Here is a 27,615-nt window from a genome sequence, read left to right on the forward strand (position 1 = left end):
ATTTACATAATATGCAATATACATATACATGCTATGAAATAATTTTAATAATATCACGGTATGTCCTGCATTCACGCAAAATAACATAAGAAAAAATGCAGTTATTTAAAGAGGTCTTTGTAAATCACTCTTGGAGTGAAGTGGATGAAGTAGGAGTGAACTGACTGCATTAACAGCATTATGGATGTATTTAAATGCTGCTGTTACACCTGTGTATGTCACGGCATACTTGCACACTGCATGACTTTTGGCAAATCCAGAAGTTACTTGCTATATTTATTTAAATATTTATTTATTTAAATATTTATTTGAATTATATTATTTAAATAACCAGCTGATTTTTTTGTTTAAGACTTTAAAACGACGGTTTGCTGATTAAAGGGGAATTCCACCCATTTTCTTATAATTTCGAAATATCAAAATTAATCCATAATTCACTCATTGAGATGTAAACAAAGTCTTTTTTTGCTGTGAAATGAAATGGATTATTGCAAAGAAACCTATCGACAATTTCTTTGCAATATTGATAATAGTGGTGATGGGAACCATGCGTACAGCTCAAATTTAGCCATTTTATTTACTATCCCAAATGACCAGTGAACCTACATGACTGATAAGACTGATTATATATTGCTGCTGTTGGAACAAAACCTTATATCTCCATTTTTGTTGTTTTCAATTTTTTTGCATAATTTATAAATGCCTGTTGCCTTTTACGTTGTGTGTAAATTTCATGATAAAAAAAATTCTGGTATATATATATATATATATATAAATATATAAACAGCCCATTTCCAAGAAAGCTGGGACGCTGTGCAGAATGTAAATAAAAATAAAATAAAACCATAAACCATAAATTTATAACCATATAAGGAAAATACTGCAAAGACAACATATCAGATGCTGAAACTGAGAAATGTTATTGTTTTTTGAAAAATATATGCACATTTTGAATTTGATGGCAGCAACACGTTCCAAAAAAGTTGGGATGGAGGCCTGTTTACCACTCATCACCTCTTCTTTTAACAACACTTTGTAAGCGTTGAAGAACTGAGGAGACCAGTTGCTGTAGTTTTGAAAGTGAAATGTTTCCCATTCTTGCTTAACATAGGATTTCAGCTGCTCAACAGTTCAAGGTCTCCTTTGTCACATTTTTCATGTCAGAATGCGCCAAATGTTGTCGGTGGTGACAGTCTGGACTGCAGGTAGGTCAGTTTAGCACCTGCACTCTTTTAATATGGAGCCATGCTGTTGTAATACATGCAGAATGTGGTTTGACATGGTCTTGCTAAAATAATCAAGGCCTTCCCTGAAAAGACGTCATCCAGATGGCAGCATATGTTGCCAAAACATGTATATATCATTCAGCATTAATGGTGCCTTCACAGATGTGCATGTCACCCATGCCATGTGCACTAATGCACCCCTACACCATCATGAATACTGGCTTTTGAACTGTGCACTGATAACAAGCTGAGTGGTCTTTAGCCCGGAGGACACAGCGTCCATGATTTCCAAAAAGAATTTTAAACGTTGATTTGTCGGACCACAGGACATTTTTCCACTTTGCCTCAGACCATTTAAATGAGCTCAGGCCCAGAGAAGGTGGCAGCATTTCTGGATCCAGTTTATATATTATTTCTTTTTTGCATTTTAGGGCTTTAACTTGCATTTGTGGATGCAGCGGCAAACTGTTTTCACAGAGTGTTTTCACAGAGTGTTCCTGAGCCCATGCAGTGATTTCCTCTACAGAATCTTGTCTGTTTTTAATGCAGTGCCGCCTGAGGGCCCAAAGATCATGGCTAGCCAATACTGGTTTTTGGCCTTGTCCCTTGCATGCAGAAATTTCTCCATATTCTCTGAATCTTTTAATGATATTATGTACTGTAGATGATGAAAAGCAAAGGTCTTTGCTATTTTATGTTGAGAAACGTTATTCTTGAATTGTTGCACTATTTGCCCGTGCAGTCTTTCACAGAGTGGTGAACCCCTCCTCATCTTTACTTCTGAAAGACTCAGCATCTCTGGGACGCTTTTTTATACCCAATCATGTTATTGACCTGTTGCCAATTAACCATGAGATGTTTTATTTAGCATTACACAACTTTACCAGCCTTTCGTTGCCCCCTTTTTTGGAACATGTTGTTGGCATCAAATTCAAAATGGGCAAATACTTTTGATATGTTGTCTTTGTACTATTTTCAATGAAATATAGGGTTTAAATGAATTGCCTATCATTGCATTTTGTTTTTATTTACATTTTGCACAGCGTCCCAACTTTTTTGGAAATGGGGTTGTGTATATATATATATATATATATATATATATATATATATATATATATATATATATAAATAAATAAATACACAAATTACAATGATTAAACAGTGGTAAATTGGAAAAAAAAATGTGGGTATTTTATACATATACTGTATACATATACATATATAAATTGTCATACAATGCTGCTCCACCATGAATGAATGAATTTTTTAAAAATATGTTTTTATCTCAAAACTATCATAAAACAGTATCTCAGACATCAGGCAAAGGAATCGCTGTAAAAATAACGATCGGCACGTTTGTAGTACATACTAGTCACTGGTACTTTTCTGAGTGTTCAAATAGGTGAAGAGTTCATTTTTGTTGTTTTGTTATGGTGAGTAAATTGTCCTGTTATGTGTGGGGGTTGCGTGATCTCCGTTCCACCTGACGTTCAACAGTAAGGCTTTAACATAGATCATATCCATTTATAATTTATATACCAGTTAAATGTATTATTATTATTATTATTATTATTATTATTATTATAATGATTTATTTAACTTTTATGTTTTTTTTATTTTTTGAATTTTAAATTAATTTTACTTTGTTAGCTGTGTGTGGATGTACGTATTGTCTTGTCATTAGAATAGGTTCAATATAAATCTGTATGTTTAATTTCCCCAAAATGTATTTGGAGCTGTACATTTATATGGACACCCTAAAGTGCCATTGCGAAGAAAAACTGCAAAAGCATTGCGTTCACCCGCAAACATTTTGTGTTCCTGCATTTTCTCGCAAAAGTACAGAGCCCTGCTGGTGACATCCTGTATTAATAAAAATAATGAGTGGCCACGCCTTATTAACATGTGGGAACGAGATCCTAATGCGTGGCCACGACTTAGTAAGGTGTGGGAACGAGATTATGGCCTACTAAGTCGTGGCCATGCATTAGGATCTCGTTCCCACGCTTTACTAAGTCGTGGCCATGGCTTAATCATCCCATTCCCATGCCTTACTAAGTTGTGGTCACGCATTAGTTTTATTAATACAGAATGCCACCAGCCGGGCTCCGTACAAAAGTTATGCGTCTCCTTCCAATATCTACTACATTTGTAATATGTCTACTACACTGCGTAAGAAACGCAATCCGTACATTTACCCACGCACAAACAAAAACAAACAAACAAACAAACAGTCACTGGCTCGCACTGACTGGCTCAGTGTCTCCCGCTGCTGGTGGCCTGCAGGACTGCTTTGTTTCTTGGCCATGGAAATGCCACGGTGGCCTTCAGCTGGCAGTGTTAAAGGTGGATAAACTCACCGGTCCAGGTGGATGTTTCACAGCAGCCGGGAGTCGCAGGAACCGCCAGCTGTTCTGAGGACTGAAGCTCGTCGTCGTTTTTTGTAGCGATACATTTTCACTGTTATAGGTCACTTTATGAAACCTGCAATCTGGATCGCGGCGGCAGAAACAGAAAGAAGATAGAGGATTTCTCTAGGTCTTCTCGCGAAAAACTCCTCCAGTCCAAGAACAAGATGTTCTCAAAATTCACCTCCATCCTCCAACATGCGGTCGAGGCGGTAAGCTCCCGGACTGAGGTTAAGATGAGCTGTGTTTACATGACGAAGCGAGAACAATGTGCTACTGGTTTTGTTTGCCTTGCCGGACGGAGGGCCGTGCGAGCTAATTAGCTAGAAAACTAGCCTGTGGCTAACTTACCTGCCTAGCTTGACGAAGCTGAAGTCAGCTTCCTATTCTTTTCGCCAGCTATCCACTTCCAATTTTCCCGTTCCACCTTAAATGGTGCCCTGGTTACATCTCAGCCTAAGGCGCGAGAGTGTAATTGCTGCACCATTTAAGGTGGAACGGGAAAATTCAAATTAGAAGCTGACGAGTATGAAGCCCAACTTCAGCCTCGTCCTAGTAGACTTCATGTTAATACTGAGATAGCGTTATATAAAATATGAATAACTATTTACTCAACTGTTTTGATATTAGTAAAAGTAGTAACTTGCTACGTAGATGCCCACCTTCGAAGCTTATAATCTTCTTAGTTATTTTTAATGACAGCGTAGCTTAATCAAAAGCAGCTTGCTAATGCTAAGTTAATGTTAGCTGGACTCCTACGTTGCACTCGCAGCTTTCAAATAAATGCCAAGCTGTATACAAAGCCTAGTTAACCAGCGTTCTCTTTAGTTGTTAGCTAAATGTTTAAAATACATTAAATAACAACAATAATAGTAAACATAATAATTACAATTATTATAAATCCGCATTGGGGCTAAGCTAGCTGACTGGCCAAGTAGCTAGCTAACCTAGCTTTGTTAGTGAAGGTTGCTAACGCAGCTAATGTTATTTAGTTAGGTAGCTAACCGAGCATATTCACTGTCTAGTACCATACCTTATCGACTAGATACAACACCGAGATTAAAGTGATAAGGTAGTTTGTTTTGTAAAATTTTAGCTAAATAGCTAGCTAGCTTGTCATTGTTATTGTCAGGGCCTAGATATCTTGGCTAGCTGATAAGCTAACTTGGCTAGCTAACGTTAGATAACGTTATCTTGCGCAACTCTAACCAAATTGATTAGGTAGTGATTTGATACTGGTTAAGTTTTATGGCATGATTTGCTTTTGATATACAATGAATAGTCGTTACTCTGACTGACCGAACACTGAAACGGTATCTTAAGAATGCCGTATTAATAGTTATCTTGCTAAGGGTCTTGCTCTTCTCAACATTGTAAACATTCGCTGGCTGCTGTGACAGGGGAACCTAATACTCCTGATAAAGTATTCACCCTCGAGGTTCTGCCCAGTTCAGGGCAGGATCCATGTTTATTTTATCTCATTTATAACGGTACATTTGCAAGAGACGCCCAGATCAATCATATTTCTGAAAATGTCTTCAAGTCTGTCAGATATCTAATCTCTCAGTATAACCGAAACCCAGCAAACTCTATTGATTTGCCTTGTGCTTCAGTGTAGGGCTGGGCAGTATGACAATATTTAGCGTTATTGTGATAAATATGTGACGATATGCTTCTTGGTTTATATCGTTGATATTGTTGGTGCTTAAAAACCTTTACCACCTCCATGTTTGATTACAAAATGAGCATAATTAGTTCTGTATAGTCAGGTATAGTCCAGCACAGTATGTGAAATTGTAAATACAAATTAGTGTATTGATGTAATTTTTAATACCATTTTGTTAAATTTGGACTTTGTCTTTTGCAACTTATCAAATTCATAATCCAAAACACTGATCCTACACATGTCTTCTGACTTTATATTTGTAGCGCTAATAATGGTTAAATAGTAGTAAATATTTTCTTTGGAAGCTGTTTTACTTTTCATTCTGCCATGACTGTATTTTTAAACTACATTTTGGCCCAAAACATTTCCAGATTATCATAAAGCAGTGTCTCGGGCATCAGGTAGAGTACTCACAACTATTCGTTATTTTTTGTAACATAGCTTTAAGATTTAAACGCTTTGAATGTCTGTTTCCTGTCGTTACCACAGTGCATGTTTCTGAATCTGTAGGTTTCTCTTCGCTGTTAGAAATAAAGGTTCTGTGCAGGTATATTTTTCATCAGGGTACAAACAATGCAAATGTTCCCTCAAAGGTACAACAGTGGTTTTAAGGTCCGATTGTGTGCCTTAAATTAGTTTTTCCAGGTGAAAAATACGTATTTGTACCTTTTCATAACCTAAAGTTTTGAAACAGAACAATAAAATAAAAGCCTGGAGACAAGACGGGGTGTGTGGAGTCAGTACAGCTTACACAATATCATTTCAATGGATTATGGTACAGTTATGTTCCCTGACTAAAGGTACTGAGATGTACCCTTGAGGGTCCCACCCCAGTGACAAGAGGGGCACTGCCCCAGTGACAGTTTTGTACCTTTTTTTTCTGAGTGTGGAAAATGTTTGTACATTCTGGATGACTTTGTTTACATCTTAACTATTTAATGATACAGACATTTTGAAAAATGGGTGAAATTGTCCTTTAAGAAGATGTGTTGAATTTGAATTGCTTGAATTTTAATCTCTGTAACTGTTCCTAATATAGCATGACTGATGATCATGAAGGCTCATGTTTCTTTGCAGCTTGCACCATCACTGCCCTTGCAAGAAGACTTTGTGTACCACTGGAAGGCTATCACGCATTACTACATAGAAACATCAGGTATGGCTGATCTAAACGATTTCAAATACATCTACCCAGCTCATCAGCATTCACACCACAGTAATAGAAAATAAGGGCTGTTTTCTTAAACAGTATGAACTCACTAGTTTAAAGTATTGGCTTACAGCGTCCCCCATGATGTCATCAATCTCTTTTGATTGTGTTCACACAGTTAATCAGACTAACATTACTCTTTATAGATGATAAAGCCCCAGTGACCGACACCAACATCCCTTCTCACCTGGAGCAGATGCTGGACATCCTGATCCAGGAGGAGGGTGAGAGAGAGTCGGGTGAGACGGGGCCTTGCATGGAATATCTGCTGCATCACAAGATTCTGGAGACCCTCTACACTCTGGGCAAGGCTGATGTAAGCAGCATTCTTTTAATTGTTCTGGATAAGAATGGAAATTATCCTGGACGTTTAATTATTGATGAACGATTCTTCACCTGTTAAGAGCCCAGTTAAGGGGGACCTAACTAAATGGTTAGACTGGTAAATTAAGAGTAAATACAGCTTTGAACAGGTCAAAAAGAAAGCTGGAAAAGAGCCACAGCTTTTTTTATGGAAATGTTATTTTGTGCAAGGAGACTGACTGATCAGCAGAAGGCGCATTTGTAATTTATTAAGTGCCTCTGCGTACCAAGATTCCTTTTCAAGGAAGGTATTGCAAAGTAATACGCAAATGAACCCTCTAACCAGTCACAGTGTTTTGACAATGTGCTGGACAGTCTTTAATCATATCGCGTTGACAGGGCCTTTTTAATATACTGGAAAGAATATTACAGTCACAATATGTAGCGGTAAAATTCATTTATAACATTTGTGAGAGGCTATGTACAGTAGTGTGCAAAATTCAGAGAGCGTGCTTCCTTTATTTGATTTCCTGTCAAAATAGCCATTAAGTGCAAGTTATTGATTTTTCAGTTATTGAGATTTCTGAGGAGATTAGATATAAAACAATCAACTTGGAAAAATATTCCTGCTGATTTCTTTGAAAGCAAGTCTCCCCTAAAGAATGGAAGTTATAATTAAGGCAAAGGGTGGACACACTAAGTACTAAATAAAAAAAAATGTTGAGGCTTCTGTGTAATTTTCTGTTAAATATGTTTTCTGCATTTTGTCCCCCAACACTGAATGTAACAACTTGTACTTAATGGTCATTTAGACTGGGAATGAATTAGATGAAGGGTCTCGGCCTTTTTCTTCAGTACTGTATGTGTTGAAATGATGAATGTTTACTGGTTATTGTAACATTTCTCTAAATCTCTGTTCATTTAGTGTCCTCCAGGTATGAAGCAACAGGTTCTGAGCTTCTACACCAAACTGCTGGGTCGTATTCGTCAGCCTCTTTTACCTCACATCAACGTGCACAGACCTGTACAGGTAAGACATGCTCTAGCACAGAATCAGTTGCATTTTGTACTGTTTTTCTCTCTTCTTGTATACTTAAGCTTATAACCCTCATACTGTGTCCCCAGAAACTGATCCGTCTGTGTGGGGAGGTGCTGGCTGCTCCTACAGAGAATGAAGAGATTCAGTTTCTGTGCATAGTCTGTGCCAAACTCAAACAGGACCCTTACCTGGTTAACTTCTTTCTGGAGGTAGGCATCTGTTCAACTTGAACAATTTATAAACAGCATTAGATATGCTTTGTTACAGTGGATGTGCATCTGTTTTACACATTTTGTACCACTTTTTCTGGCTGTGTCAGTTTATTCATATTATTTGTTTGTTTTTTGTATCCTGTGTTGTCTGTTTATACATGCACCCATTCCACCTAGACATGCAGTTGCCCAGTAAAGTGATGCTTGTTGTGATATTTATATAAATAATGTTTTGATCTGATAGATTGCCCACTGTGTTAAGACCCTTTGGGTACTTGTTGTTGTTGTTGTTGTTGTTGTGAAAAAGAAGAAAACAACAACATCTTGACGCCTCTATATTTGCCTTCAATCACAGAATAAGGGAAAACGGGGGGACGGTAAAGACCCAGGAGCTGACGGGTTAAAAGAGGACCTGTCCTCTCCAGATACAGGACAACAGCAGAGTCTAAACATAGGCCTGGATGGTCCAGCGTGTGCTGCACGCAGTCCTGCAGAGGGAGCCAGTTGTCCTTCCAATAACAGCAGCAATTACAATCTGGTCAGCTCCCTGCTCAACCTCACCAAAAGCCCAGTGAGTCATCCTCGTTTATTCTGATGCCTGCTGAGGGAGATTTATGTGCATGTCCTAAAGAGCATGTGTGATACTGATGAGTTACTGAAAATGTTTAGATGATCATTCATGCTAAGCAGTACAGATCAGTGTTTTATTAATGTTTGAGTATTTAAACAAAGTTATTAAGAGTGGTTTGACGTGAAACGAGTCAGAGTTGTTCACAGTTGTGGTGATAGGAATCAGATGCTTGAAAGGTTTAATGCCTCTAAAAGCTACATTATAGAAAGATATTACGTGAAATAGTTGTGAATATGTTGCACAATGCCTGAGAAACCGTTTTTACAGTAGCTTCGAGAAGGTTGTGGCCTAAGCTTTCTTGGCAGAGAGGTACATGCAAGATGTCAAAAGGCAAACCAAACAGAAAATGTATGGGGTTTTTTTTTGGTCACAAGTTATCAGGTTATCACAAGTTACCATTATCAGTGTGTAAAAATTCAAAAGACATGTAGGCTCACTGGTTGTTTTAATTATTTTAGTAAATAAAGTTGATATATTTGCTGCAGAGATATCATGACCTGGTTCATGGTACTATAAAGAAATCTTTCGGTAAGTACAATGTGCCATTTCAGATCACTCTGAATGACTTTGTTTACATCTGAAGGTCGAATTATGCATATCATGATATTTCCTTTTAAATGTAGAGGCTGAAATACACTGATTTTCATTGCCTATTTTCTGCTAGTGAGTAGAAGCGTTCTTCTTGGCACAGTAATTTTAAAGATAATTCTGAATTTTAATGCAAGTGCGTGTTTAATAACATTCCATTTAAATGGTCTTGATTTATTTGGTTATTTTGTTTATCTTTGCACAGTGCTGAAAGTGTGTCTCTTCTTTTCTGCTAGGATGGCCGCATTGTGGTGAAAGCGTGTGAGGGGCTGATGCTACTGGTCAGTTTGCCTGAGGCTGCAGCGGCTAAGAGTCTAACAGAGAGCACAGATCTGTGTCAGCTGCTGACAGACCGCCTCGCTTCCTTCTACCAGGCTCTGCCACAGTCTATGGATCCTCTGGACATCGAGACTGTGGAGTCTGTCAACTGGGGGTGCGTTATGTTTTCAGATAGTAACTTTCAGAGAGTTAGTTCAGTTGTGCTAAAGAGAAAATATCTAGACATGTAAGGCGTGTTTCACACATACTACCTCTGCGTGTCCTGGAAAATATGTCAGCGTGACTGCTGTGGCTGTTTTGTTTATGAAGCTAAATGCTAGCGAGTCACTAGTAGCTTGCAGTTGCAGAGAGCTGTAGATGATCTGCACTGCATGATAGGGCTATACAGATGAGCTTAACATATGCGCAGGTTTTTTGATTGGCTTAAAAGTTTTGTGTAGTCATAAAGAATCTAAAACATGGCCACCACTTCACTTATTGACCAGAGCTGACCAAAAAGCTGTTTTTTAGTTTTTAAAACAGTGTGGTCAAAAGATGCTGTTTCCTCTGCTCTCCTGCACTAACCATCAATGACACAACTTGGTCAGAGTTGCCAGATTAAGGAGAATTCCCTGGAATTGCACAGTAACAATAATAAACTACGAAAAGATTAAAAATTTATTTTAATTACTTCATTTCTCAATGGCTATTCTGTATATGCCACTCCGCTTTTCCAAGTCTTCCACGCTGCTCATGAAAGCATGTGAGCGCTCTAACCTGTTAATATGGGCACCAAAATTAAAAGTGAGGCGTTTCAAGGGGTAATATTTGTGAAACCTAATAAATAGCAAATGTTTTGAGAAATAACACACAGAGTCTATTTGCATAAATTTGTAAATGTTTTAGTCACGGTGTCTGTGGGACCATGAAAGTCTTAACTTGTCTGAAGTTGCATTTTATATGTTAAAAGCCACATCACTACACTATACATGATTTGAGGATTTCTCTGGTGGAAATCTGTAACTGCACCCAACATGTGGAAGAACATTTGTACCGCGAGTTGTGCTTCAAATGGATGAATCTGATCATTGCGAGTATTCAAAGAGAACTGAGTCAAAAAATTATCTAATTTATGCTTTTTCTCCTTATCCCAAATGTAGTTAATCATGTTTGGTGTCTGAAAATCTTTTTTTGCACTGGAGCTACAACACGGATATAGCTTATGAGTAATGGAAACTTAAACCTGCAGTTAGCGTTGTGGGAAGTCCATGTCTAAATTACTGACGTACTGTTATCTATAAAATTAGACAGAAATATGTGGCGTAGCTACAAGCTGTACCTGCAGCCTTGTCATTACAGTTTAATTTTAGACTAGGCTTAATCTGTGTACAGGAAGTGACTGTCATACAGTGTTAGAAACCACATTAACAATCCTGTTTAAGGCAAATGTGTGATTTAGACATTCAGTTTGCACGATGCTAATTAGTGCTCTCAAGCTTCCATTACTCATTAGCTACATTAGCGTCATAGCTGTAACACCAAAACTAAAGAATCAAACTTCAGACAACAAACATTGACTGACTAAATTTGAGGTAAGGGGAAATGTGTGTAAAATAATTTGCTGAACTGTTCCTTTCATCAGTCTTTGAGCGCATGTCCACCCGTCCAACAGTGCTGCCGTTTTCTGAATCCAGATGACAGTTGATAAAAGTCCATTTTGTCTGTTTTTATGCAGGCTGGACGTTTATAACCTGAAGGAAGACGCTGCAGCTTTTGCTGGGAAGCGAGCACTCATTTCCTTCCTGTCTTGGCTGGACTATTGTGATCAGCTGATCAAGGAGGCCCAGAAGGTAACTTACAGTCATTCAAAATAAGAGCAGTCCAGAGATGTCTTATGATAAATTGTTTAAAAACTGGGAGCATCTCACACGTCAGTCTTGTACAGAAGAACGCTTAAGAAGATAAAGCAGGACGAGGGTATAAAGCACATTGTTCTGTGACAGATCTTGCAGTTATCACATGATATAAACAAAGCTAAACTGGACCGAAGTTATTTATGCTTTTACACACACACAGGAAGTGTAGCAAAAATGCAAACTGTAGATGAATGTGGTTGGGAAATGCGGATATTGTTCTATGTTGCAGTGAAAGCTGGATTTTACTACAAACTGCCAAGCTGACTTGAAATTGTTTAGGGAGTGCACTGATGTACTGGCCCCATACATTCAGTACATTATAAAGGCACTCGCACCTTACCAGCAGCCTGCCTTTCTATCTCCACGGTGCCCTGCTCACAGCTTATTGCCTGTACCACTCATTCAATGACATTGATTGGTGTTTCACACTAGAGGACTTGTGAACATTTTGAATAGGACTGTAACTATCATATTTTTATTTTTGATTTTTCTACCAAATTTGAATCACATTTGAATGTTCTTTAATTATTAAAGAGAGAAAATGTATTTTCTTAATCTTATTATTCATTGTGGTTACAGTTATTGTTATAATGCTATGATACAACAATTATTATTATTATTATTATTATTTTTATTTTTATTATTATTTCATTAATAAATAATAACAATATAACTAAAATAAGAATAATAATAATAATAGTTATAATGCAATGATACAACAATATTATTATTATTATTATTATTATTATTATTTTGGTTATATTGTTATTTATTAATGAAACCTAAAGTGCTAGAAGACAATGAAAAAACATGACTACTAAACAATTACTGTCAAAGTAAGTTTTAAGTTTTCTTTCTGCTCCGGAAGGCCAGCTTGTTAGCCAGCACTCATTTATTCTTAGAAATAAAAAAAAAACGTGGAGAGCATGCAATCCGGAGCAGCAGGAAAAGCATTTTGGCTAAACTCAGCAATAAAAACCAACATTATCACCTCAAATTAGAGCTCTTATACTGTCAATTAAGAATGTCTTAGAACATCAAGAGTCTTGACAGCCTGACCTCTAAAATGTGGCCAAAATGGTGGCTTTAGTGTGTAAAATGATAAGATAATGGGGTTAGATATGTTATGTGTAGAGAGGATAAAGATTCCCTGCAGGTGTGTGTTCCTTCCTGAGTGTCCTTCTCTGTTGCCCTGTAGACGGCGGCTGCAGCTTTAGCTCGAGCGGTGAGAGAGCGCTTCTTCATGACTGTGATGGAGCCACAGCTAATGCAAACGTAAGTGACCTTCACGCACACAGAGACGTCTTGACTGTGCAGTAATAGAGGTTTAATTGCATGTCTCTGCATGTGAAGTTCAGAATTTTCTCCTTCAGAGGCCATTTAGAAATATACTGGGATGGGCTGTTTTTTTTATAATCTGTTTTGTTTTCTCTGTTATTTTTCTCTCTTCTTTTTTGCTATCTCTGTTTTTCATCTCTTTCTCTTTTTTTTTTTTCTCGCTCTCTGTCACTGTTTTTTCTTTTTCTCTTTCTTCCCTCCTTCTCTGTCTGTTTCTCTCTCTCTCTCTCTCTCTCTCTCTCTCTCTCTCTCTCTCTCTCTCTCTACTGCTATCTATTTTTTTTCTCTCTCTCTCTGTAACTCTGTATGACTCAATCTGTCTTAATCTGTCCATCTATGTAGGTCAGAGGTGGGTATCTTGACATCCACAGCGCTATTGAATAGGATCATCAGGCAGGTGACGTCTGAGGCCTTACTGCAAGAGACGGTCTACTTCCTGTTGGGAGAAGAAGTGGGTCCTGAGACAGCTGCCAGCATTACCCAGATCCCCCTGAGACACAGGCTAATAGAGCACTGCGACCACCTCTCAGATGAGGTAGACCCCTCCAACATACAGTTTCATGTACATAAAATTATGGATCTTACCAGGATTCTGATTAGAATTCAGTTTAATAATTTTTTCTATTACTACAAAACCCTTCAGTTGTCATATTGAAAAAGTCACTGAAAAGTTTAAACATGACCTCATTCAGCACATTCTGAAAGAAAAATGAGCTATGAGAGGAGAACATACAATATAGTCTAACGTTCATTCACCTGGTATTTTAAATTAGTATAAAATGGGTTATACTTTGTGTAGTTTGTTTCTAGGAGCATATGAAAAAAATAAATTAAGTTACATCTGCTATTATTATGATCAACTTTTAAGCCCTTAAAGCTGGTATTGGCCACTAAATGGTCTTGTTGGCCTGTGTGTTATCTGCAGTTTGTTTCATCTATAGGCAGAATATGTAGTGTAAGACTGTTTAAGTAAAGCATCAAAGGTTAGAGTACTGAACTTTTGTAGTATTATTTGTAATAATAATGTATAGTTTTTTATTTTATTTATTTATTTATTTTTGTAGTACAAAACATTGTGCAGCACTAGTGATGATCATAGATCTACACACTCACCCCACCTCCCCCAAACCATTTCAGAAATTGCTCATGGGTTTATGATATTCAACATTCATAGACTTTGTGAAGAATTCTGGTAACTTTGTGAAGAATTCTGGTAACTAGTTAAATTTCCTGCTTTAATTTAGCTGGTCCTAACTGACATGACTTTCTGAGCTTTTTTTGACTTCATAGGAATCAGTGGTTTTTATTATCATTATTATTTTTTTTTAGCATATTTGACGTTTTCAAATATTGCCAGTGTTAAAATTATCCTGTTTGGATACTGAGAGCTGAGCACGGATGTACACAAACACGTTCAAGTCTAGGCTTTCTTTTTCTTGAGGTGGGAAGTCATCAAGTTGAGTAAGAACTAAGTGACTGTTGCTGACTGTCTCTGTGCAGATCAGCATCATGACCCTGCGGCTGTTCGAGCAGCTGCTGCAGAAGCCATGCCAGCACGTCTTGCAGAACCTGGTGCTGCGCAGCCTGGACGAGCGCAACTACATCGAGAACAAAGCGCAGGAGGAGCGCGAGGAACGCGAGCACATGGAGAACGGCCAGCCACACGATGCCGTGTAAGGGCTGCTCAGAATGGTTCTTCAAATGTGCAGTGTGATCATGAGACCGGAGCTTCAGTGATGCAGCCCAGCAGCCTCAGTGATGCAAATAAAACTGAACTGCAGCATGAATGTTGTCATAATCCACATGAATTATTGACCTATCACTTAAAGTGACAGGTTGGCAAAATATCAAATTTGTTTTCCCCTTTTCCACAAATGTAGTCCAGCAAAGGCATGTTTAGTGTCCAAAGTCTGCTTCTTTAGAAGCTTTGAGGCTAATGTAGTTAACGAGTGCTAATGGTTTTCAATTAGCATTGTGCAAAAAAGTCATCATGGCTAAAATAGCACTCGCAATCTTGAAGCAAGAATTTTGTCTATACTTCAGTCAATTTTTGTAGATAACAATGTCAGAAGTTACATAATGCTGCAAATTTCAGGAAAAAACAGGAAAACTGAGAATTGCGACTATTTGAAAACTCTGAGTTCTGCATATGACATCAGCATGGCTGCTTACACAGTCAACAGTAATAAAGTACCACTTTTTATACTTTTTAATGAGATTATAGTAGTGCTGTCAACATACAGACAGAGTAGTTGGTTAAATCTATAACAACAAACATGAAGTTCACTGTTTTGAGAAGATAAATACATCATGAACATTAAATAACTGTCAGCTGGCTGTCTTACCGCTAATGATACTTGCTTTCGTGGAGGTGTCCGCGTTTTTCCCACTAAATCGAACATGTTGAGGTGAAAAATGATGTCTCTGAATTCTCACCTTCGAGTTCAGTAAAAAGCAGCATTTGCTTCTATTATTTGTTATCTTGTGTTTTGTTGATTTTTCTCATTTGACCTGTCCTCAGACAGGGAACGCACTTTAAATATGGCATTTATTGTACATTAAAATGTGCAGAAGTATGTTCTGTGTAGAGGATGTGTTAATTTCATCATGCCATTTGGTCAGGGGTGCCCAAACTTGCTGATTTGACTACATTTGGAGTAAGGGGGAAAATTGTCAATTGTCAGTGTGATAATGTAAATTTGTTGTAAATATGGCTGAATTTTTCATATATAAAGTGAATTCACAAGTGAAAAAGCAATGGCATGGACACACATACAGTATGCATAATAACTGTTTCTGACATTCCTATGTATACATTCTTAGCTGTATACAGTTCATATGGTGCTGAATCTGTGTAATAGATTAATTCTGGAATAAGCTCTCCATGAAAGTAGAGCAGGGAACAAAATTTGGAATTCCATGGTTATAGACGGCCCTTTCCTGTCAAAGTAGGCGGTTATCTGTCACAGTAAATAAAAGACACACAGACTCTCTGAAGTTTGAGAGTGAGAATAGGTGCTTACGATAAGGAGGTCGTCAGCATGAAACCGTATATTGTCATACTATATTAAAAAGAGTAAACTGTAATGTTCTATGGTATTATCACGTTTCCTCATAATTCATATGGTGCGGTTTCTGCGTTTTAGGAGGTCTTGCATGCTCATGTTTTGCTATAAATAATATACATTCTTCTAAATTACTTTAATTAAATTTATTGATATCTGCAGCTGATTTGCATGCACACACATGCTTCATGATGACTCAGATGTTCATATAAATATTTTTGCTTTTCTTCTGGTTGTCTCACCAGTGATTTAGAAGAGGACCCACTGTTCTCAGACCTGTCTCCAGACACCAGGCTCTCAAGCCCTGATTGGCTCAGCTGCTCTCCCCCACAGAGTACAGAACACACAAAGCCTGATGGGAAAACGGAGGTTCACAAAATTGTAAACAGGTTTGTAAGCAGTTTCTGTATTCTGTGCCTAAATCTGACTGTTATGGTAAATCATATGAGGAAACTTTGCTTAGTGCCTTGTAGGCCTGTTACAATTATTACACAGTCGCCTCATCACAGTTATTTAAAGCCACAAGATTTGAAGGAGAAAAAAAAAACATGCTAAAATATGGTGTTAATGTGCTGCTGCGAGTTGCTCAGTAAAGCATGAAATAATAATTTAATGATCATAATTTAATAATCATATAAATGTAAATTGGGTTTGCATCAGTTGGGTTGAGACTAATGCATGCATGTCATGGGTCTTGTGAAAACAGATTTGTAACACCTTTAGAAGGCAGCAGTGAATAATGATTGTTTATTTGAGCTTAAGCTGTGTCTGTCATCAGTTAGGAGCTACTGAGTACTGACAGCTAAGAAGCAAAACTTTAGACTTGAATAGTTGCATTAAATGAACAATTAACCTGTTAATCAAATATATTCATATGGCAGTTTATCGTCAGCCAAAATGTTCATGATTGTGACAGGCCTAGTGGCTTTGTTTATGCAGATGTAAGTGCTGATGTTTGAATTCAGACATGACCATGCCTTCGTTTCCATGGTTTTTCAGTTTCTTGTGCTTGGTTCCGGATGAGGCTAAATCGTCCTACCAGGTTGAAGGCACTGGCTATGACACTTACCTGAGAGATGCGCACAGACAGGTGAGTAGTATGATCCTCACACTCACCCATCCACTTAAAGAATCTGCTGTGTTTATGTGCTTTAGCTATGACAGTTCCATGCCAAAAATGTTCTATGCCTTTAAGAATACAGAGGGTTTTGTCCAACACCCAAGCTATAATTTGCCATGATTTTAATTATTGTTTTTGTGTGCGTGTGCAGTTTCGGGACTACTGTGGCATCTGCCAGAGGTGGGACTGGCGAAGCAGCCCTAAGCCCATTGAGAAGTGTAACCTGGACAGGCCTTTCTTCGAGGGACATTTTCTCAAAGTACTGTTCGACAGAATGGGTCGCATCCTAGACCAAGTGAGTTTGTGTGTTTGCCATGAATACATGCGTTGTTCACTTTTCACAAGTGGTAATGGTAAATTGAATTTGAGAATAATGTCTTAGAAGAAAGGCTCACCTATTTTCTGCGAACATTTCACTTCAAGTGACTACACAGCAAATATAGTCTAGTTCCCTATTGTTATTTTAACATGGAAGAGAAACACTACCATTAAAAAGTATAAATTTGCCATTTGCCATTTAAACATTTTTTTTTTTAAATTTTGTACACAGTAGTACAACCCCATTTCCAAAAAAGTTGGGATGATGTGCAGAATGTAAAAAAAAATAGGATGCAATAATATGCAAATCATGTGAACCAAATTTTTTAAATGAACATACTACAAAGACAACATATCAAATGTTAAAACTGAGAAATTGTTTTGTTTTTTGAAAAATGTATGCCTACTTTGAATTTAATTTCAACAACATGTTCCAAAAAAGTTGGGACGGGGGCCTGTTTACCACTGTGTTTCATCACCTCTTCTTTTAACAACACTCTGTAAGTGTTTGGGAACTGAGGAGGCCAAATGCTGTAGTTTAGAAAGTGAAATGTTTTCCCATTCTTGTTTGATATAGGATTTCAGCTTCTCAACATTTCTGCATCTCTTTTGTTGTATTTTTCATTTCATAATGCGCCAAATGTTTTCAGTGGTGACAGGTCTGGACTGCAGGCAGGTCAGTTTAGCATCTGGACTCTTTTAATATGGAGCAATGCTGTTGTAATGCATGCAGAATGTAGTTTGGCATTGTCTTGCTAAAATAAGCAAGGCCTTCCCTGAAAAAGATGTTGTCTGGATGGCAGCAGATGTTGCCAAAACCTGTATTTATCATTCAGCATTGATGGTGCCTTCACAGATGTGCATGTTACCCATGCCATGTACACTAATGCACCCCTATACCATCATGAATACTGGCTTTTGAACTGTGTACTAATAACAAGCTGAGTGGTCTTTAGCCCAGAGGACACAGTGTCCATGATTTCCAAAAAGAATTTCAAATGTTGATTTGTTGGACCACAGGACACTTGTCCACTTCCCCTTAGTCCATTTTAAATAAGCTTGGGCCCAGAGAAGGTGGCAGCATTTCTGGATCCTGTTTATATATGGTTTCTTCTTTGCATTTTAGAGTTTTAACTTGCATTTGTGGATGCAGCGATGAACTGTGTTCACAGACAGTAGTTTTTAGAAGTGGTTCTGAGCCCATGCAGTGATTTCCACCACAGAATCATGTCTGTTTTTAATGCAGTGCTGCCTGAGGACCCAAAGATCACGGCCAGCAAATACTGGTTTTTGGCATTATCCCTTGAATACAGAGATTTCTACAGATTCTCTGAATCTTTTAATGTTATTATGTACTGTAGATGATAGAAAGAAGAAGTTCTTTGCTGTTTTATGTTGAGAAACATCATTCTTGAATTGTTGCACTATTTGATTGTGCAGTCTTTCACAGAGTGGTGAATCCATCCTCATCTTTACTTCTGAAAGACTCAGCCTCTCTGAGATGCTTTTTTATACCCATATCATGTTACTGACCTGTTGCCAGTCAACCACCAGCTGCTTTTTTAGCATTACACAACTTTACCAGTCTTTTGTTGCCACCGTCCCAACTTTTTTGCAACGTGTTGTTGGCATCAAATTCAAAATGGGCATATATTTTTCAAAAAACAATAAAATTTCTCAGTTTCGACATTTGATATGTTGTCTTCGTACTATTTTCAATTAAATATAGTGCTTAAATAATTTGCACATCATTGTATTTTGTTTTTATTTACATTTTGCATAATGTCCCAACATTTCTGGAAATGGGGTTGTACTTGGGAATTAAAGTGAACTTATGTTTTGAATATTACAAACCATTTGCCGAAAAGTAAATGTTTTTTTAATTGTTTGTCAATATTTCGAGACTCCTGTGAATAGAGATAAATGATAAATAATATACTGTAATTTTCTCTCTATATAACAGTGGGGTCCAAAGTCTGAGACCACATTAAAAATCTAGAACTTTTTCTTTTAAACTTGGAAATGAACAACACAGTTTTAGAATTTTAAAATTATATATGTATATGTTAAGTTATATGTAAGTGAAAAGTTGGCACAAGTAAAATGAAGTATTCAAGTTTGTACACTATTTCAAGGTCACTATTCAAATTGAAGCAGATTTGTCAAATTGACCGTGTTGAATCCTTTAGTATTATTTCTTCTATTGAAACACATGTTCAGACCACTCAGGGATGGATTTGATCTACTGATCAGAGACTGTCAGGTTGAGGTCCTGCTCTAAAACTCTGAAATTAATTTTCAAATTTTAAAGATTCTACTTGTCACTCAAATTGTAGTGATAAAGTACAAAACAGTGGTAAATAGAGGCATTTTCTGTAGTGGTCCTAGACTTTTGGACCTCACTGTATATGTAAATAATATACTATAATTTACATTCTTTTTTTTGTCAAGTTAACCGCCTTGAGATTTGATCTCCACTTCTGAAATATAATGCATTGTGGGTGTTAATTGTATTGTAACCTTCTCAATGTTATTGACCTTTCACACTTATAGTCTTCTACAGCTCTGTTCATCATTCTGGACACTAACATTTCTTCATTTTCATTTTCATCTTCCTGGTGCCCTACTAACTATTTGTAAGCTGTAAAGTTATACAGCACTAACATATTAGTCTAATCATTTTATTAACTTATCTGCAACCAGACTTTGAAACTTTTGAACTGTAGTGTAGCTCCAAGAATATTCTTGGGCTTGCCAACTAGTTAAATATGTGAACTTTAAAAAAAAAAAAAAGTAATGATGATATCCATTATACACTTAGAAAGCTTCCTGTATTGTAACAGTAAATGTAATGTATCATCATATTGTCCATACCTAGTTTACACTTGCCTTTATTTCTCTCTTTTCCCTACAGCCATATGATGTGAACCTGCAAGTGACATCAGTGCTGTCGAAACTGTCGCTGCTACCGCACCCTCACTTGCACGAGTACCTGCTGGATCCCTACATCAACCTGGCACCTGGCTGCAGATCCCTGTTTGCTGTCATAGTCAGGGTAATGCTGTTTATCTTTGCACACTAGACAGTTTCCTCTCAGTCGATATAATGTGTGCTCATGCTCAGATGTGTAGACCTCATCCTTCCTTATCCACTGTAAGCCAATTCTTGTGTCCATTGATGCATCAGGTGGTGGGAGACTTGATGTTGAGGATTCACCGTATTCCTGATTTCACCCCTAAACTGCTGCTGGTGAGGAAGAGGCTGCTCGGGCTGGAGCCAGAGGGCTTGAGGTAACACACATTTGCTCAGCAAACGTTACAGGACAGTTAATACAATTTGTAATGTGATCGAATTGTTGCTCTTGTTTAAATATTTGGTGCAGTTTGGTGCAACAAAGGCTTTGAACTAATAGCTACTAAAATGCACATTAAGTGCATTTGCCCTGCTCTTCATTATGTTGGTCCAAAAGGCACAGGCTTTTAGTGCTTATTATTAAACGTGGAACTTGGGATGGGCATATCAGTCAATTTTGTTATCAGAATTTGTGACGCATTATTCAAAAAATATTCAGATACACTTCCTGTAGTGTGTACTGCGGTCTGCAAAAACATCACTGCATGTATAGTCGTGTGCGATAGTTTGGCTGCCCTTGATCAAGTGACATGTTTTGTTGATTTTCAAGTGAATAAAGTGAAGATATCTTTTTCAGGGAACACACTTCTGCACATATTTTATGCGCAATTACTGTTCATTTGCTGAATTATAATTTAACAAAAATCACTTTCACTGTGCAAAAGTTCTGACACATTTTATGTCGTATGAATTATTTATTTATTTATTTTTATTATGTTTAATTCAGCAAAGAAATAGAAATTACACACTAAAATTAGCAGATGATGTCATTTTTAAGTTTGTTCCCATGTGGAGATTGTGTAACTTTATTTTCACTTAGAGTGTTTGTAGGGCAGAGATAAAAAGCAGTTTTGAAAAAATGATAAATTGGTATCTATTTCAATTTCCATTTGTGGCAGGGGGGTGACGCATCTTGCCATATACATGTATCACATCATAGCTCATGGTTAATTTGCTCATTTTAATGCACAGAGCCACAAACTTTGTTTCTGCTTCCTCTGCATCGTCTTCCAGCGTTCTCAGTGTTACATTAAAAAAGCACATTCGACTTGATATGAAAGAAACTAATTCTACTCAGTGTGAAAATACCTCATGACGACTAAACATCAAGCTATAATTAAGCACAAAAAATAATGTTTCTGATTCTGTTTTCCTTGAATCAGCACACCAGTGTGACTTTCGCTCATCTTGCGGCAGCCTGTCACCATTATTGTAAATGAAGTCAAATCATAACTGAAGTTTTAGAAAATGGAGTGGTGTGCAGAAAGATCATTCAGACAAAATGTAAAGAACAAAAAACAGTGTCATTGGTAAGTGATCCTAGCCCGCTCTGTAATCGATGTTGTTGGTGACTAAACATCTACTTCTTGCAGTTTTGTTTTGAATATGCTATTTTATTTTAATGGGTAAATATTTAAACTGTTAAGGAAAAAAGTGTCATTCTCTCTCTCTTTCATGCACACACAGTACATACACACGCACACCCTCACACTAACCGTGAACTGATGGAAGTTACATTTGATGAGCTAATGACATTACATGACAGCCATAATCTGACCTTAATCCAACATTTAATCTAATGTTAGTAAACAGACTAAAAAAGGGACGATTTATTTGCATTGCCATTCGTAATCTCAAAATGACGTTCCTTTTTTTTTTCACAATGGCATGGGCATCCCTAAACTGTATGCTCATGTTCTCTAAATAGGCCGTCTTCAGGCTCTTAAGTACCTTCATGGCAGCCATGTCCTCTAGCGCTGATTTTCCCTGTAGTGTCTTTCTGACCTGGATGTGGCATTTGGGTGATTTGTGGTCCTTTATGGCTTCCAATTTTAGTTTTTTTTAGTCATAACAAAGTAACTAATAGTTCTCTTATTCACATCTGAAGTTTGTTGACAACCTACCTAACAGAACATTGTCCGATTTTCGTGGGGCGTTGTCTGCCTTTCTTCACTTCTCATTAAAAAGTCTCCTCCTTGCTCCCGAGTGGCGCAACTGTCTAAGCGTTGGCCCTATCATCAGGAGATCGCGAGTTCGATCCCTGGTGATGCTACAGCCGGGAGTCCAAGAGAGCACAATTGGCCTCGCTCTCTCTGGGTGGGTAGGATGGCCCCTCCTTCTCCCCCCATCACTCAGCGCGATGCTAGTCAGCGCAGGCGTCTGTTAGCTGACGTAACAGATCTGGCGGTTGGCGCTTTCCTCCGAGCGCGTTCAGCTGTCCAATGACGTTGCGTGAGCGGCAGTTCGAAAAGAGGCGGTGGCTGGTTTCACAGGTCTCGGAGGAAGCCTGTGTTAGCCTTCACCCTCCTAGCATTGATAGCATCGTGTGATTGGAGGAGTCCTAACTAGCGGGTGGAATTGGAAACGACTAAATTGGGGGGATAAAAAAAAAAAAAGTCTCCTCCTGGGAGGTTTAAGCTGAAGGCCTCTTAACCCCTGCTATGTAACGCCATGTTTTTTTGTTTGTTTGTTTGTTTTATTTGTTACAACGCTAGCCAAGGTTACTTGACCTGAGGGGATTCTTTTTAACCACTGGTCACTAGTTAGTTTTCTCTGCTCAAGATGCCTCAGTGACCCCCATGTCTCTTCATGAAAGTGTCTAGGTGAAACAAGTAGACTCACGATTCAATCTGCATTGTAGAATGTAACAAATCACTCTGCTACAATTTGCATTATTTTTATTTACCCGCCACTGTGGCTGGTAGGTTGAGCAAATTCATCACTACACAAAATGACCCGTATTTGGCAGGTGGTGGGTGCTAATTTCCAACCCTACTGTGTGTTGCAAGTCAGATTGGAGCGAAAATCTGAGTCCCTTGAGAACCACTGTCTTATTGCACCTTCTGCATTCAGCACAGTGAACAGTTCTGTGCCTGCTTTCATCAGTGTGACACTCTTCTTTTCTCCTTCAGTATTGATCACGTTACGTTGCTGGAGGGAGTGATCGTTCTGGAGGAGTTCTGCAAGGAGCTTGCGGCCATCGCCTTCGTCAAGTTCCACGCCTCCACCTCCACCTCCCCCTGAGCCTCTCCCTGCTGCAACCCGGGACACGAGCATCGCTGGTGCGCCCGAACCGGCGCCCAGAGGTGGGCGGCTGACACAGGAACCACAAACTGAACACCATTCATCCCTCAGACTGCTGCCCACAGCAGGACACGCTCATAACGGGATTTGATCCAGGGGATACGTCCATGTCTATGGCCACCCACGCTAATCTGATGGACAGACCGGCAGAGGAGATCAGGACGAAGAAGCCCAGAGGTCAATCTCTCAAAGCTTTGACGCTGGGACAAGGATGTAGTAGCATTCACACGCCCCCGTCGTCTCTCGTTCTGTGTCTGTCTTTCGTCTGTTTTTTGATGGAGTCATACAGTTAGCCCCCACCACACCTTCTTTGTAAGACTTCTCTTTCATTTTTAATTTTTGTGTTCATCTTTTAAGCCATCTGTTGTTGCGTTCCTGTGGCTTTGCACCTGCTGACTTGAGGAAATCGTCTATTATTTATTCTCTTCCCGAGATAATAGTTCTGTAGTAGCTTGAAAATATATATGTAATGCCAAAAATTAAGTTCAAAAGCAGTTGCTGATTTAAAAGCTCTAATTAAGAGAACTTAATGTACATGGAAATTGACACGTTTGTGTGTGAAATTGAAATTTGAAAAGCTACTGTAGTTACAGTAACAAATACTATGCTTACATTCTGCTTTTTTCTTATGTTTTTTCCTTGAAGGAAATTGTTAGATAGGCTGAACAAGAATGCCAAACGGTGGATCAGACATTACAAACACAGCCTAAAACTTAAGCTGCGATGTTGACATTTAGCAGCTCAGAATTTGAGCTGTTTTTAAACATAAAGATCAGCAAACAGACACGCTTTAGGGCTGAGATGATCAACTCGCTAAACAGAACGTAGGCTCTGAACGGAGAGATCGATTCGAATCGGACCGCGCGCATTTGCACGTCGCAAAAACCGGATCCCACTGGAACATCCCTAGAGAACTGTGCATCCTGTACATGTCCATAACAGTGTTTATAGACAGTCCTATTTTCATGGTTTAACTTTTACTCCACTGCATTAATATTGTGTGAATGTGTGTGCCTTGTACTTCTCTAGCTCTACTCATCGCTCTGTTTTTGCTTTTTAAGTTATTTATTGAGGATAAGCTGCAAGCATAGTTCAAAAATATTGCTCTGCTTAGGAGTGAAATGTTGTTATTATAGGGGATCTACTTTTTTTTAAGCAGTCATTATGAAACGTACACCAGCAATAGTGTTATCCAACAGGCTCTCTCTCTTCTCTTCCTGTAATTTAGGCTTAAGAGTGAAAGTGCATTTACGAGGTCAGCAAATGCCAAGCGGTCTGTCTGAATCAAGCCGAAATGGACAGCTGGCGTTGGAAACCCCCTTAAGGCTTGTTATTAAGCGGATTGCGGAGGGTTTTGGGAAATCTACCAGTACAATTTTTTTGTAGAAATTCTTTGTAAAACCTTGTAACTTTGAGAAGTTGTGATGGATTATGTATAGTCGTATGCAAAAGTTTGGGCGCACCTCTTCAAGTGATATTTTGTTGATGGCGTAAAAATAAGTACACATCCTGACTATTTGCTGACTTTAGCATATAAAGGGGGGAAAAAGCACAAAATATGGCCTGTTCAGAAATTATGGCCCATTTTATGTTTTATTTTTTTCAGTATGCTAAACTCAGCATATTATGAAAGCCTCTTTCTGCCACTAAAAAAAATATATAGCTGTTTATTAAGTCATAATGAAAGTTTCCCATAATTATCACTTAGTATCTCATAATTATGACATAGCATCTCATAATTGACTTGCTATGTCATAATAATGAGATCATACCTATGACTTAGCATCTCCTTACGAATTACTATTTCAAAATAATGAGAATCTGTGCCTTAGTATTACACAGGTTTGACTTACTATCTCATAATAATGAGGCCCTGTCTCATAAGTATGACTTAGTATCTTAATATTGTGACTTGCTATCTTCTAATAATGAGATCTCATAATATTGATAGAGTTAGTATGTCATAATTATGAGGAAAGTCAGTATTATGAGATCTTGTATCGGAAACTTTACCTTTTTCCCCCCAGGAGCAAAAACAGGCTTCCATAGCAAATAAATAAAAATTGTGCATAATAAATTTGCAGCAGTGCCCTTTGACTTAGAAAATCAACTAAACATGTCATTTGACAGGGGGTGTTCAAACTTTTGCATGCGACTATATCTATCACTCTGAGCCACGCTCATCAGTGCCCCCTACCTTGCGCAATACTTGATCCAGGAGTAGAAAGTTGAATGATTTGCACATTCACAGTAGACGACGTTGTCCTTTATATGTGTTAAGTGTACACGTACATTTAAATGTTTTTATTTTCATTTTATTTCCTTTACAAACCAAAGGGTGCATCACGTCAGCGTGACTTGTCTGTTGTAGAGATCTTTTTATTCTCAATCATGCACATATGTTGTTTTAATCCAACTAAAGCTCCGAAGCTTTCTCTATTTATGTATATACGTGTACAGCGATAGCCGTAGTGCTGTCTGGGTGTAAAATGCATGCAAGCTCATTCATTGCATTTTGGTGTGGTAAGTAGTAAATGTCCCCTTAACTTTTCCATCCGAAGTCCTTCCTTCTCTCAGTCCCACACCTTTTCTTTTTCTTTTCCTCAATTGCCAATTAATGGGGACGTGACAATGTGACAAATGCCTTACTTTATATGCAGTGGACATCTGCGGCCTGTATTTACACATTCTTGGTTTTAAGTCTTACACTTGCGCCCTTATTTCAGTGTCTGTTTTTTAAAGAGTACAAAAGATGTGTTTCATGGATAGTGTAAAAGAAAAAAAACAGCTGCAGAACTGTCATTTTAATTAATATCAGAAAATATATATATATATATGTTCTTTCACTGGTTTTCATTCACTTAGACCAGCCACTGTTCTGCTTGACCGATGTGTACAAATGTAGCTTGCCACAGCATATTGCCTCAGATTAGTGAAGTAAAAGAACAGTTTTTGACTTGTGGTGTGACTGTCACTGCCATGATGCAACAGTGATTGTTTAGATGAGCAAGACTGTGTTGCATGCTCACATTTTCTGTCCATTGAATTCGAGTCGGGGCTGGTGATGCCATTTAAGCGTCTTAAAGGGAATTGCCCACTGCACTATTATTACAGGTCCCATAGACACTGTACAGTGTACATTGCATTGACACCTTATATTCTGCATTGAATGTGTCTGTTGCACCTTTCATCTATTTTGTATCTTTAAAATGGCTTTCTTATACTCTTCCCAATTAAAATATTCGCTTTCTTCAAGTAGACGATCTTCTGGACTTTTATTTTAAGACACATGTAGGTTTGTTTGTTGTTAAAAGTGGTTAGAACTGTTACATGAAATGGATTTGAATACCCTGCCTGATACCTGAAACACTGTTTTTTATGGTGGAGAGGTACGTGCAGGGCATTGTGAGGCAAAATAGTCCTGAGAGAAAACGTTGTTTTTCCAGGTGTATTTTTTTCCATTATCATTACCATTACTTCCAAAAACTCAGAAGATGCATGTAGGTTCACTGGTTGGATTGGATAGTTAATAAAACGGCTTAATTTGTGTTTTAGCATTGTGAAAATTCTTAAGTCTGAGATCTGCTTTGTTTTCATGTCAACTTCAGTTAAGACTGAAGTTCTGCAATGGCTTCTGTCCTAACAGCAGCTCTTAAGTCCATAATCTTATTTCCAGACAAGAAAACAGTATTACAGAAACATCCTAAGTTTCCAAAATATCCTAAATATTTTCTTAACTTTAAGACAAACCTAGACCTGTCTTAACTTGTTTTAACCGTCTGTTTCTACAGATTTCTAGAAGCAGTGTCAGGCAGCACAGTTCACTATAAGTAGCAATGACGCTACATTTATCTACTCTGAAAACGGCGCTTTGACTTAAGAGTTTTTTTTCTAACAGCGTTTAAAAGCCTCAGACGATGCAGAAACGATCCCCACTGTCCCTCTTATTACCTTCGCGTGTTATTGTTGATGAAAACTCGTCAGATACACTATTACAGGGATGGCGGTGAATAATGAGGAGACAGAGCTGAACGTGTCTGTTTACTCGGCTAAAGCGTTTGGGAAATGAAACTGTGGAGCGGCGACGCTCTGATAAACAGC

At 38.1% G+C, this 27,615-nt stretch overlaps 1 protein-coding gene across 1 annotated transcript; it reads left to right on the top strand.

The window, feature by feature from the left end:
• Nucleotides 1-3,481: 3,481 nt before the first annotated feature.
• Nucleotides 3,482-26,772, top strand: fam160b1 (family with sequence similarity 160 member B1). The gene is made up of 17 exons (XM_036575086.1): nt 3,482-3,846; nt 6,378-6,456; nt 6,657-6,826; nt 7,739-7,843; nt 7,939-8,061; nt 8,420-8,635; nt 9,520-9,716; nt 11,277-11,391; nt 12,656-12,732; nt 13,138-13,330; nt 14,296-14,468; nt 16,106-16,249; nt 16,860-16,950; nt 17,132-17,275; nt 20,213-20,353; nt 20,485-20,588; nt 23,343-26,772. The coding sequence occupies exons 1-17, from the start codon at nt 3,802-3,804 to the stop codon at nt 23,452-23,454; spliced, it is 2,229 nt and encodes a 742-aa protein (XP_036430979.1). The 5' UTR covers nt 3,482-3,801; the 3' UTR covers nt 23,455-26,772.
• Nucleotides 26,773-27,615: the final 843 nt, after the last annotated feature.

Source organism: Colossoma macropomum, unplaced genomic scaffold (genome assembly GCF_904425465.1).
Source record: "Colossoma macropomum unplaced genomic scaffold, Colossoma_macropomum, whole genome shotgun sequence".
Taxonomy (NCBI): Eukaryota; Metazoa; Chordata; class Actinopteri; order Characiformes; family Serrasalmidae; genus Colossoma; species Colossoma macropomum.

What these genes read in the sequence shown, in the direction of transcription:
- fam160b1 (XM_036575086.1), top strand. Translation starts at nt 3,802, where the DNA reads ATGTTCTCAAAATTCACCTCCATCCTCCAACATGCGGTCGAGGCG. An exon ending in GTTCACAAAATTGTAAACAG is followed by an intron (nt 16,250 to 16,859) that starts GTTTGTAAGCAG and finishes ATGGTTTTTCAG; the next exon opens with TTTCTTGTGCTTGGTTCCGG. An exon ending in TGGGTCGCATCCTAGACCAA is followed by an intron (nt 17,276 to 20,212) that starts GTGAGTTTGTGT and finishes TTTTCCCTACAG; the next exon opens with CCATATGATGTGAACCTGCA.